General features: G+C 45.3%; 1 protein-coding gene across 1 annotated transcript in view; it reads left to right on the top strand.

The window, feature by feature from the left end:
* Positions 1–12,425, top strand: part of SC5D (sterol-C5-desaturase) — a 33,210-nt gene extending 20,785 nt beyond the window's left edge. Inside the window, exons 4-5 of the mRNA XM_075909259.2 lie at positions 5,734–5,834; positions 8,303–12,425. Coding sequence (XP_075765374.1) covers positions 5,734–5,834; positions 8,303–8,740 — 539 coding nt within the window. The 3' untranslated portion in view covers positions 8,741–12,425. The remainder of the gene's footprint in view (positions 1–5,733; positions 5,835–8,302) is intronic.
* The last annotated feature ends 922 nt before the right edge of the window (positions 12,426–13,347 follow it).

Raw genomic sequence — 13,347 nt, forward strand, 5'->3', positions numbered from 1 at the left:
TTTAAAGCCCTCCTCACTAGGTTCACAAGCCTGCCTGCGAAGATGCTCCTTCCTCTCTTCATTAGGTGGATCCCATCTCTTCCTGATAATCCTTGTGCCCAGAACAGCGTCCCATGGTCGAAGAAACCAAAGCCCTCGGTGCAACACCACCTGCGCAACCACGCATTTATGTCCTCAATTCGACGATCCCTGCCCAGTCCTTTCCCTTCAACAAGGAGGATGGACGAGAACACCACTTGCGCTCCGAATTCTTGGATCCTTCTTCCCAGCACTACATAATCTGCAGTAACCCGCTCAAGGTCAATCTTGGCCGTATCATTAGTTCCCACGTGGAGAAGCAGGAAGGGGTAGCGATCCGAAGGGACTATTCTACCGAGACGTAATACAAAGTTTCCATGTAGAAGGACTCACTACAAAGCTAAAAACTTCAATGAGAGAATGGTAAATACAGAGACGTGTATATCTGCTGCAGGGAGACACCTTTGCCTGCCTCCACCCCTCTCCCCCAGAGTCTACAGCCCCATTGCAAAGCGGGGGAGCGGAAGGGAAGAGGCTGAGGCCCATCAACGGGACTGAAGCAGTCATGAGCAAGCCATGCCCGGGAGCCATTCTCCTGTCCATTGCTTCAGGCACACTGAAATGCAGTCACCTCTAGGGTGGGCTGGACAGCTGTTTAAAACCTGCACAAGGTTTCAGGCATGGGGCAGTGCGGGCTGCCTTCCTATAGAGCCCCCATCAGAACTACCGGGCCCTCAGTGCTTAGGAAAAGAATAAACAGGAGGATTGGAAATTAACCTGCCCAGTCTCACGTCCCCTAAGGCAGGGACTGAGCCATCTACATTAGGCCCCAGCTGGAGTATCGTGTCCAGTTCTGGGTGCCACATTTCAGGAAATGTGGAGAAATTGGAGAAAGTCCAGAGAAGATCAACACAAATGATGAAAGGTCTAGAGAACATGAGATATGAGGCAAGGCTGAAGAAATTGGCCTTGTTTACCTTGGAAAAGAGAAGACCGAAAAGGGACACGAGAGCAGCTTTCAAGTATCTAAAAGAGTATTGTAAAGAAGAGGAAGAAAAACTGTTCTGCTTGGCCTCTGAGGTTAGGATGAGAAGCAATGGGCTTAAATTGCAGCAAGGGAGGTTTAGGTTGGACATGAGGAAAAAATTCCTTCCTGTCAAGGTGGTTAAACACTGGAATAAATTGCCTAGTGAGATTGCGGAATCTCCATCACTGGCGATATTTAAGACCAGGTTAGATAGACACATGTCAGGGATGAGCTAGGGCAATTCAACTTTGGAAGCCCCAGGGGCCACACTGATACTTACAGAACATGCTGAGGGCCTCAAGCGTGGTTGCATATGCAAGCAAATAGATACAAATAGCTTCTCTCACACTGGCAGGCACGAACACAAAGATTAAGGCAAGACTACACAACACACAGGCCCCATTTAAGTCAGTTCTGCTGATATTAATAAAATGCAATATTTACCTGATTTCTACCCATGTGACAGCACTTTTCATGAGCAATGACAGTCCAGGAGTTTAACTACTAAAACACATATCAACAGAAGATCATTACACTGACTACTTTTTTGTTCCGGCTCCCACTCGCTGGCCATGTGTTGATCCGCACATAAACCAAACTGCACCGCGGGTCACAAACAAACTGACCATGGGCAGCATATCAAGTTAATAAATATTTTATAAACCTTTAGCTTTTCTCTCCGCTGCCATGTCTCCTCTCCTTGCTCTATCATCTCCCCTGGTGCCTGCTGCCTCCCAACTCCTCACCCTTCTCTGCTGCCCTTCTCACTGCCCTCAGCATTCCTGCAACCTGCCCCCCTCCACCAGCCCTTCTCTCCCCCCTGTGCCCACTCCTCCAGTAGCCCCACTCTGATCATGTGAGCTCCCCCTCTTCTAACACCTCCCTCTAAACACCTGCCCTGCCTCTCTCCTCTGGTGCTGGTCCCTCCCCTGCAGGTGTCTGCCCTTCTGCTTCACCCCATCCCCTCATGCCCCTGTGCCCTTACACATGCCTTACTCCATCCCCACCTTTCGCAAGCCCACCCCTTCTTTCAAGCCTTCTCCCAGCACTTCCCCCTCCCCCCCTCTAGCCCCCAATACCCTGCCCTTCCACTCTCCTCTCCTCTCCCAGCATCACCCTGTCCCCCTTCCACTGACACCTCCCCTCCTGCCCTTTCCCTCATTGTCTCCACTTGGCCCCCTGGCATTTGTCTCTCCTGCACCCCTGTCTCTTGGGGCATGTCTACACTACAAAATTAATTCGAACTAACAGATGTTAGTTCGAATTAACTTTCATAGGCGCTACACATACAAACCGCTAGTTGGAACTTAATTCGAACTAGCGGAGTGCTTAATTCGAACTAGGTAAACCTCGTTCTACGAGGAGTAATGCCTAGTTCCAATTAAGGGCTGTGTGGCCACTTAATTCGAAATAGTGGGAGGCTAGCCTACCCCAGCTTTCCCTGGTGACCACTCTGGGCACCACCAGGGAAACTCGTCTGCCCCGCTCCTGGCCCCGGAGCCCTTAAAGGGGCACGGGCTGGCTACGGTGCCCGTGCCAGGTGCAAGCCTGCCAGCACCCATCCAACAGACCCTGCACCTGGTACGGCACGAGCCAGTCACCTGTTGCCACCCAGCCCTCTGCCTCTTCCCGGGACCAGGCTGGCGGCTCACAGGAGCCTGCCTGGGGCTGCAAGAGGCGGGTGCCCGTCTGGTCTAGTGCGGAGATCATGGACCTCATCCAGGTTTGGGGGGAAGCCTCCAACGTCCACGACCTCCGCACTAGGCACAGGAAAGTGGCCGTCTAGGGCAGGATAGCTGCCAGCCTGGCCACTCAGGAGCAGATTTGCGTGAAAATCAAGGTGGTCCAGTGAGATCCCCAACCCTGAGCTTAAAACATAAAAACATAAGAGCGGCCGTACTGGGTCAGACCAAAGGTCCATCTAGCCCAGTAGCTTGTCTGCCGACAGCGGCCAACACCAGGTACCCCGGAGAGGATGGACTGTAGACACTGACCAAGCCATTTGTCTCGTGCCATCCATCTCAGCCTTCCACAAACCGAGGCCAGGGTCACCATTTCTACCCCCTGGCTAATAGCACTCCATGACCCAACCTCCATGACTTGATCTCACTTCTCTTTAAACTCTGTTCTAGTTGTAGCCTTCACAGCCTCCTGCAGCAAGGAATTCCACAGGTTGACTATTTGCTTTGTGAAGAACTTTCTTTTATTAGTTTGAAACCTGCTACCCATTCATTTCATTTGGTGTCCTCTAGTCCTTCCATTATGGGAACTAATGAAGAACTTTTCTTTATGCACCCTCTCCACACCACTCTTGCTTTTATAGACCTCTATCATATCCCCCCTCAGTCTCCTCTTTTCTAAGCTGAAAAGTCCCAGTCTCTTTAGCCTCTCTTCATATGGGACCTGTTCCAAACCCCTGATCATTTTAGTTGCCCTCCCCCCTCCCACCTTCTGTCTTCCCTTCTCCCACCTCCTTTTCCCAGTCTTCCCGAGTTTTGTTAAATAGAGTTTCTATTTTTGAACACACGTGTCCTTTATTTTGTACATCAGGAAGGGGGGCTAGGGAGGGGCAAGTGGAAGGAGGTGAGGGAGGAATGGTGTATGAGCCCCTGATGGGGAGCACGGGGGTGGCTCTGCGGGCTCCTCGGTGTGGAAGCTCTCCTGCAGCCCCCGGATGGCAGCCTGCGGCAAGTGCAGCCGGTCTGATGGCCGAGTGCTGTGATGTGCCGAGTGTGGGCACTCAGGGCACTCCAAGCCAGGACTGCGTTGCAAGCGGGGAACCCCTGAAAACTGTCTGTCCGGGGTGGGGGTCGGGTCCCTTTAACCACAGCCCTCGGCTAGCCTGAGACAGCATCTCCACGCTCTAAGTCCTAATCTGATGCCCTGCCGGCACTGCTTCCGGCCAGCCTTAACCCCGGTTCAGGGTCCACTTAATGTGGATATGCTAGTTCGAATTAGCAAAATGCTAATTCAAACTAGTTTTTAGGTCTAGATGCACTAGTTTGAATTAGCTTAGTTCGAATTAATTAATTCGAATTAAGTTAGTTCGAATTAGTGCTGTAGTGTAGACAGACCCTTAGTGCCTTCTCCTCCCCCCGCCCAAGCCCCTTCCCCTGTCCACCACCTCCGCCCCTCCCCTGCTACCCAAGCCCCTCTGCCCCCCGCCCAAGCCCCTCTGCTGCCGCTGCCTCCTCTCCTCCCATCCCTCCCTGCCTAACCCTAAGCCTCTTCCCTTCCCCCCTCCCTGCTGCTGCCGCCGCTGCACAAGCCTGTTCCCTCCCTTCTGCCTTCCACATTGTGGGGCCCTGTGCTCAGGCCCCGGAGGCGGAACCTGGAGCCAGCGAGGTCCGGAAACGTGCCTCCCAGGACTTTTAAAATCCCAGGCTGTGACGTCACGTCACACCCGGGCGTCCTCCCCGCCCATGTGCAACGCTGCACATGGGCAGCAGTAGGCGGCGAGGCCTGCTCCTGCTCCGGGCAGAGCTGGGGAGAGACCCAGCTCTGTAACTCGCCGGCACTTCTGGGTTCAGGGGCGCGGGGCCCCCTTAGGCGCGGGGCCTGATTCGATCGAATCAGCCTAAGGCCGGCCCTGCCTGTGGGGCTGCTCCAGCCCCCGTTGGTAATGGTAACTGGTTGACATTTCACATCCCTAGTACTTTCACACATCTGGTTCCATCCCCAAAAGCTTTCAATGTAAGCATAACATAAGAGACGTGAGATGGATACAGCAGAGAGATAAGAGAACACAAGGAAACAGACTTCACTAGGGGCTTGTCTACACAGCACTGTAACTTTCTTGCTCACTGGTATGACAATAACACCCCTTCTCCAAGCGCAGCAAGTAACAACTCTGTAAAGTGCTAATGGAAGCAGGCTTCCTTTGTGGAGGTGGTTGATCTACTGGTTTACCTATCTCCTAGTGCTCTTGTTGTGACCACACTCCCACATTAAACTGTTGCCGCAACAGCATTTGAATCTTAGAGGGGTAGACAAAGCTGATGTTTCATTAGCCAGGTGACAAATACAAAATGTAAACTAGCAACAAAGAAAATAGTTATAGTTATCACTTTGAAGGTGTTAGTGGTATAAGGGCATTTGTTTATCATTAAATAATCATCAAACATCTATACACTAGGAGACTGTCGCTTAGCTGCCTTTCTCTAGTCTGTGTACTGTTTCCAAAGTGAAAACAAAACATATTGTCTTTCAGTGCTTTCTGTCTTCACGTTTTGGGAAAACATCCTGTCTTTTTAATCTGTGTTTCTATGTGCTGGTGGGTGGGTGGGAGGTGTGATAGAGAGAGAGAGAATGCAGGTATAATTTTATGTACTTGACAGTGTCCTTTAAGTACTAATGTGTTTTTAGGAGGATGGTGATGAGATCATTTCACTTTGTGGATGAGAGAAACCACTGAAATTTTCACCATTAGGTTCAGTTCAGCACTTTAAAGCCTAAAAGAAATCATAGAACTTTTCGCCAGCAAGAATTGCTATACAAGTACAATGCAAATCCCATTTGGTTGAGTTTGCTCTATATAACCTAAATGATTTAGCCTCAGGATAACTAAAGACATTTTGCAAAAAGATTTGACATATTTTCCTTGTACCATCTTAGAGACATATTTCTCACAATCTTGACACTTGTTTGTAATCTCTTAAAATCCTAATTAAGTTTCTTATTTTTCCTAGGATGGTTTGGCGTAATCCTTAGCATGCTCTCTTTCCTTTTCTTCACTGACATGTGCATTTACTGGATTCACAGGTTCCTTCATCATAAACTTGTGTACAAGGTATGATAAAGCTCTAGATACAGATATAAAGCGTGCTAGACTTCAAAACAACTTTGTAAAACTAGAGGCAGGCAGTTGCCAGGAGGGTCTGAGTAAAATACTGTTTTTCGTTATCTATCATCGTTAGATAGGACAGAAAAGTAGATTGTGTCTGGTTTAGTATACTTCAATGGCAGTTTAGCAAGACTATCTTTAATTTAATGGCATTTTGCTGGGTGCTTGATTTTACTCTGAATACTAAAGCCAGGTTTTTTCTGGCAGAGAAAATGGATGCAAGATATGAAATTCCAGCTACATTAATTACATAGCTGGAGTCACAGGACATTGCATCGATTTTCTGGGGCAACTGCAAAGCACAAAGTTGATGGGAGAAACTCCTGCTGGCTTCCCTTACTCCTTGCAACTGTGAGGAGTTCCAAAGTTAATGAGGGTGCCCTCAGCATTCAATTTAGTGGGTCTTTACTAGACCCACTAAATTGAATGCCAGAAGATTGAGCGCCACAGTATCAATCTTCCCAGAGGTGGAGACATGTCCTTAGATTCTCTGATGTGTAACACAGAATTTGCAGCCTAGAGATAGGGGGGCTAAGTGGCTTTAATCACCTTTTGCCTACCTGATCCTGGGCTGCTCTGAGGATAGAAGCCACGAAGATGTATCTAAGGCATGGGAGCCTGTCCTTGCTACCCTCTTTCTGGCAGTGCTGCTATGTGCTACAGCCTTCCTTGAACACATCTTTCCCATCCCTTTTCCTGTGCTGGACTTTGCAATGGGAGTCCAAAGAGGCTGGACCAGCTCTTTTAGGCTGCTCTGCTTCCCTTCACACACCTCTGTGTGGTTTGGTTGAATACTTTATAGTCAAGTATGTCAATCTTGAAACACACTGTCATACTTGTCAATAGAAAAATAAAAGTTATAGGTCTCAATTCATGCACATGAGTAATCCCAGGAGATTAACTAGGGCTGTTCACATACTTAATTCTTTATAGCCCAATGGTGATATAATGTAAGGGAGCCTTTTAGGTTTCTGCTCATGGTCTGAGCGTGTGTATAGGCACCAGGAGCTCTTATGCTTGAATCCAGTTCCAAAAATGTCCCTATGTCCTAGCATAAATCACACCCCCCTTTCTGCCTCAGTTTCCATGTTGATAAACTGCAATCATAACTTAACCCACAGTGAACTGGTTAGGATTGCTTGTACTGAGATTGTGGATGAAGAGTACAGTGTCACTGATACACTCCATTGAAGTAAAATGGAATCTTTCCCTTGAGGTCAGTGGCCTTCAGATCTGGCCCTAAATGCATAACATAGGAGTATATATTTTTTAAATTTTAAGCTAACATAAGATACATATTTTGAAATGGCAAGAAAATCTGGGTTTCAATCTGGCACTTCCTACCTCTACTCTTCCTTCTATATGTCTTGGAATATGTCTAACTGCATTTTACTGTAGCTCTATTTCATGGCAGGACCCAGTACTGTCTAGATGGCAGAGGACTGGACTTGATAACCTCTCGAGGTCCCTTCTAGTCCTAGTATTCTATAATGCTATTACCAGGGCCACGCTTATGTTAGCTTAAAATTAAAAAATATATATTCCTATGTTATGCTTTTAGGGCCAGATCTGAAGGCCACTAACCTCAGGGGAAAGATTCCACTTAGTAGTGTCCTCTTAGTAGTGTCCTTCCAAGTAGAATAGTGATAGAAATGTAGCCGTGTTAGTCTGGGGTATCTGAAGCAAAATGCTGGACAATGTAACACTTTAAAGACTAACAAGATGGTTTATTAGATGATGAGCTTTCGTGGGCCAGACCCACTTGATTTGATCTGAGGAAGTGGGTCTGGCCCACGAAAGCTCATCATCTAATAAACCATCTTGTTAGTCTTTAAGGTGCTACATTGTCCTGCATTTTGCTTCAGCTTCCAAGTAGAGTGATTAGAGTTAGCCTATCTGACTCATTAACTATGTTCAAATCTTGAAAGCAAACTCTAGATGCAAAGTGTAATTTTCAGTCAGACATTGATCTTGGAAGTAGTGATTTCAATACGGCAAATGGCAGGGTTGCCGTATGGACTTGATTCCAGATGTTGCTTGTTTACAGATGAGGTATGTCTGCACAGCCACTGGACTCTGCTCAAACTAGCATGCTAAAAACAGTGGTGTGGCCACAGATTCATGTAGCCTGTCCGATCTCCTAGGTACAGACTTGGGACACTAGCCCAAATTGCCATCTATGCCTCTGTGGCCATCCTGCTATTTTCATGTGACCATCTACCACTATAAGCTATGTGTGTCAGTTCGCAAGAAGAGGGAGGGACAAGGAAGAAATAGAGCTACAGTAAAATGCAGTTAGACATATTCCAAGACATATGGAAGGAAGAGTAGAGGTAGGAGGTGCCAGATTGAAACCCAGACTTTTTTTTGCCATTTCAAAATCTAGACACTAACTCTGTTCTGTTCTTCTGTAGCGTCTGCACAAGCCCCATCACCGCTGGAAGGTTGCTACGCCATTTGCAAGTCACGCCTTTCACCCTCTGGATGGCTTCCTGCAGAGTATTCCCTATCATATCTATCCTTTCCTCTTCCCTTTGCACAAGGTGACCTATTTGGGTCTCTACGTCGCTGTCAATGTCTGGACAATCTCTATTCATGATGGCGATTACCGCGTCCCAAATTTCTTGAAACACATTATCAATGGCTCTGCCCATCACACCGATCATCATTTGTATTTTGATTACAACTACGGTCAGTATTTTACTTTCTGGGATAAAATTGGGGGATCCTACAAAAGTCCCTCATCCTTTGAAGGGAAAGGGCCACGTGATTATTTGAAAATGTTAAAAAGCGGAGAATTGGCCAATATTAAAAATAGCCACGTGAATGGAGACAGTCTAAAAGATAAATAGATCTCCCCAAGATGATTGCAAAAAGGCCTTGACTTTTTTTAAATGAAAAAACCTACTTATAAAGAAAGCCCTTTCCCTGTTTTATATCATTCTTGGGATGCAAGCATTGTAAGTGCTTAGTAGGGTAATTATGGTGGAGTTATGTCATTAAGAATCATAATACAGTCCCATAATGGAGACTGTGTGTGGTGAGGGTAAAATGCATAGGACCTATGTAATGTCTAATGTTGATGCAATAAGGAAAATATTGTTCCTGGCACTTCATGCAATGTCAGTGCATTGAAATTGTGAGTGCCTTTTCTAGGATAATACATACAAGCCTCAGTCAGCATGTAAATTCTGCCATAACGGCAGTAACAAAATATCTTTTCGGTAGACTCAAAAGCTTTCTCCTGAAAGAGCCAGATACAGGTTCTCTCTGCACAGTGAATCGCTTGCTGGGGATTGTGCTAATTGAGCCAGGATGCTACTGGCAGCACTATACAGATAATACAGTATTGCTGCAATACTGGCTTGTACTTAAAAGGAAAATTGATGATTGAATAAAAAGAAGAGACACTGTAGTCGATATAGATTAATGCTTTGCATGTAGAATATGTTCTAGTACACTTTTCTGCATATACCTACCTGGAGTTTAACAAAAGAAGGCACACACATTTTCCAAAAAATTACTTACCCATCTAGCTTTTTAAGGATTCGCTTTGCATTTGAATCAAAACTGAGCTAATGTTATGCCAATAGAAACATTTTATATTTTAAAATAGGAAGATCCACCAGACCTACTATTTTCTAAATAAAATCTTATGCTGTTCATAAATAAAATTCAAATAATTCAACATTTAGGCTACGTCTACACTGCTTCCCTCTTGCAGAAGAGGAAATGCAAATAGAGCGTGCATTAGCATATGTCGCGCTCTCATTTGCATATCCTCTTCCGATCCTTTTTGCAGAAGAGGTTTTTGAGCAAAAACCAATGTAGATGGGGCCATTTTGTGCGCAAAAAGGTTTTTTTTCAAGAACCCTTATCCCTCAAAAAAGGAGATTTACAGGGTTCTTGCGCAAAAGGGTTTTTTTTTTGTGCAAAATGACCCCATCTACACTGCATTTTTTTGTGCAAAAACCTCTTCCACGAAAAGGATCAGAAGAGGATATGCAAATGTGTGTGACATACGTTCCATTTGCATTTCCTTTTCCGCGAGAGGGAAGCAGTGTAAATGTAGCCTTAGTGATCAAGCAATGCTATTATTTAAATAACTAGAATATAGATTTTTTTGAGCTGACAAAATTTATATTGTCTTATATTTAGGTTTAATGAATTGGAAAGAATGAGCATCCATTTCTAATATCTCTAATCGTTAAATAGAATATCTTTGAACAACATGACCACAGTGTAACTAAATTTGCATGTTGTAGATTTCTTAGCATTTACTTTAATTTTCTCAATGAAATCATGCAGAATGATATTTCACAAAGTAAACATAGGAACCTACAGAGTGCTATATTTCCAGGAAGCCTTCTGTGTTTTACAAACAGGGTCATTCCTCTAGCTTTAGATTTATAGCATCAGGAACTCTGTCCTTGTGAAAAAATTATTTACGGTTGAGTTTATGTAAAGTCTTTCAACAAGTGTATTTATAATTCCTGTGGAGATTAGCTGGAGGGTAGAAATCCTACAGTAATTCTGTACCTTTGGAAGGAACACTTTCAGTTTTGGTCCCTGTTTTCAGAGAGGTGGGTTGCCGTTAAAAGCATTTTCGGAAAATCATGCCAGTGTAGACGTAGCCATAGTGAAACAGAATGGGGAGTCAATGAAAAGTCGTAATGGCAGAACAGCTGTGTAGCTGCCTCATATCCAACATTTTGTAAGAGTAGGGAAACACTATGAAACTTGCAGTCTTATCTTTCCCCTTTGCATAATAAAAAGTGTACCAGTGTAGAAGAGCAGCTTCCTCCCCTTGTGTGGGGGTTAAGAATGGAAGAGAGCAACCAGTCGGTAGAGGTTTCAGCCCCACGAGGTTCTCTCCACTTTCCCAGCCCATCTGCAGCATGATTACCAGTCCAACTGGGCTGATCCCTTCACTGTCTGGCTCTTAAGTAAAGTTAGTTGTCATGGGATAATAGAGAAGATCCTCTCATGGATTGATAACTGGTTAAAAGACGGAAAACAAAGGGTAGAAATAAATGGTCAATTTTCATAACTGAGAGAAGTAACTAGTGGTGTCCCCCAAAGGTCTGTACTTAGATCAATCCTGTTCAATTAATTATAAGTGATCTGGAAAAAGGACTAAATATTAAGATGGCAAAATTTGCAGATCATACCAAACTGCTCAAGATAGTTAAGACCAAAGCAGGCTGTGAAGAGCTTCAAAAAGATCTCACCAAACTAAGTGATTGGGCAACAAAATGGCAAATGAAATTTAATGTTGATAAATGTAAAGTAATGCACATTGGAAAAAATAATCCCAACTATACATACAATATGATGGAGATTAATTTAGCTTCAACTACTCAAGAGAGAGATCGTGGAGTCATTGTGGATAGTTCTCTGAAAACATCCACTCCGTGTGCAGCGGCAGTCAAAAAAACAAATAGAAGGCTAGGTATCATTAAAAAGGGATAGAGAATAAGTCAGAGAACATCTTATTGCCTCTATATAAAACCATGTTACACCCACATCTTGAATACTGCATGTAGATGTGGTTGCCTCATCTCAAAAAAGATATGTTGGCATTAGAAAAGGTTTAGTAAAGGGCAACAAAAATTATTAGAGATTTGGAATGGGTCCCATATGAAGAGAGATTAAAAAGACTGGGATTTTTCATTTTAGAAAAGAGGAGACTAAGAGGGTGTAGCCAGACGTGAACCCCCATTTTAACATCCATCTTTGTCTGCTTGAAACCATGCAGGGCACATAGGAGCAGGAAAACAGCATATTCTTTGAAAACCTTGGAGCAGGAGGTTTAGATATGCTGGCTCAGTGACCGTGACCAACTGTAAGCAGAGATAGGAGGGTGGTCAAACTAATTGTTGACCAAGAGGCTGTACATCGTGCCCTTGACTTAACCCATATTGATACGAACACATACCCGTCCACGGGGGAAGGAATCTCCCGCCCAACAAGAACATCCGGCAGTCCTAATTTAGCTATCTTCCTCTCTTACAAGTGTAAATTAACTTGTAACCTGCTTGTAAGAACTGGCACCACAAAACGGACCAGTACAATTTGGCCTCTTAAGATAAGAAAGAGAATACGGGCCCCCAGGGGTATAAAGATGAGTCCAGCAGCACACTTGCTTTGTGTGTCAATCTACCACCTATCTGCTGGTCGGGTTTGGTGTTTGACCTCCCGAGGTTCCAGAGGGGACGCGCACCTCGTATTTGTCTTTCTGAGGAATTGAGAGACCGGCCCTGGCCTGACACGCTAGAGTCGAGAGGCACAGAAGGGGGTAAAAATTGTACCTGGATGTGGTCCTTTGTTTAAGTATATATACATAGTGTTAGAGCTCTTTAAAGATTAAGCTGTCACTTGGTACCATTATTTCTATTTTCTATCTTTACCTTTTTCCTGTAACCACTTTTTAAGATCTATCTATATTTTACTAGTATTTAAGAAATAGAGCGATAGCCATTGTAACTATATGATTTATAAGTTCCTTTAATAAACCTGTAACTGTTTAAGTTTTAACCTGACTCCTTCAGTTGCTGTAATAGAACCAAGCACAATTTAAAAGAACTTCAGCCGGTCATAAAGGGACAGACATAGGGAGAGCTTGGGCGTTTGGATCTGTGTCACTCCCAAGTGACAAGATCCGTTGGGGCACCTTTCCAGCCTTTCCCAGGCTGCCCGCTGAGAAGGAACTTTGTGTTCTAGCAGTTAAAATCTAAGGTGTAATAAGCTCTTCCTACACACTGGGGCGTCTGTTAGCCTGTTTGGCTACCCTCTGTGAAGGGACTGTGGTCCTAGCAGTAAAGTCACGGACGTTAAAAACACTCGGGGCTCCTTTCAGCCTTCTGGGCTGCCCGCTGCGACGAGACTTCGTGTCTTAGCAGTTGAAGACGTAGGAGACATACCCACACACACTGCCCTGACCGTTGGCTGACAGAGGGGATATGATAGAGGTCTATAAAACCTCTGTGTGGAAAAAGTGAATAATGAAGTGTTATGTACTTGTTTCCATAACATAAGAAGTAGGGGCCACCAAATTAAATTGATAGCACGGGCGTGGGCAATTAATTGTTTTTAATTTAAAATAATTTAAAATTTCTGAAGTGCCCCAGGCTGCTTCGGAGGGGGAAGGGCCTTGGGTGGAAAGGGTGGGACCAGGAGACTTCTTGTGCTCCCCTGCCTACAGTCCCTGATTAGCGTGGGGGTGGGGGCATGCGTGAAGTCTTTGCTCATCCCCTCCGCCTAGAGAGAAATCGCCAGCAGGCCATTCAGGGGATAGCATGCGAAGTCCTTTACCCTCTTCCCCTGCCCTGCCAGGAGTGCGTGACAGCTAGAGAGAACTTCCTGCTGTTTCAGAGCAGCTGGTGGATCTCTCTGCTGCAGCATGCCCCTGGCAGGGGAAGGAGACTTTGTGCACTCACCCATCCTCAGGTCTCAATTA

This window comes from Pelodiscus sinensis, chromosome 25 (genome assembly GCF_052426305.1).
Source record: "Pelodiscus sinensis isolate ZL-2025 chromosome 25, ASM5242630v1, whole genome shotgun sequence".
In the NCBI taxonomy this organism is placed as follows: domain Eukaryota; kingdom Metazoa; phylum Chordata; order Testudines; family Trionychidae; genus Pelodiscus; species Pelodiscus sinensis.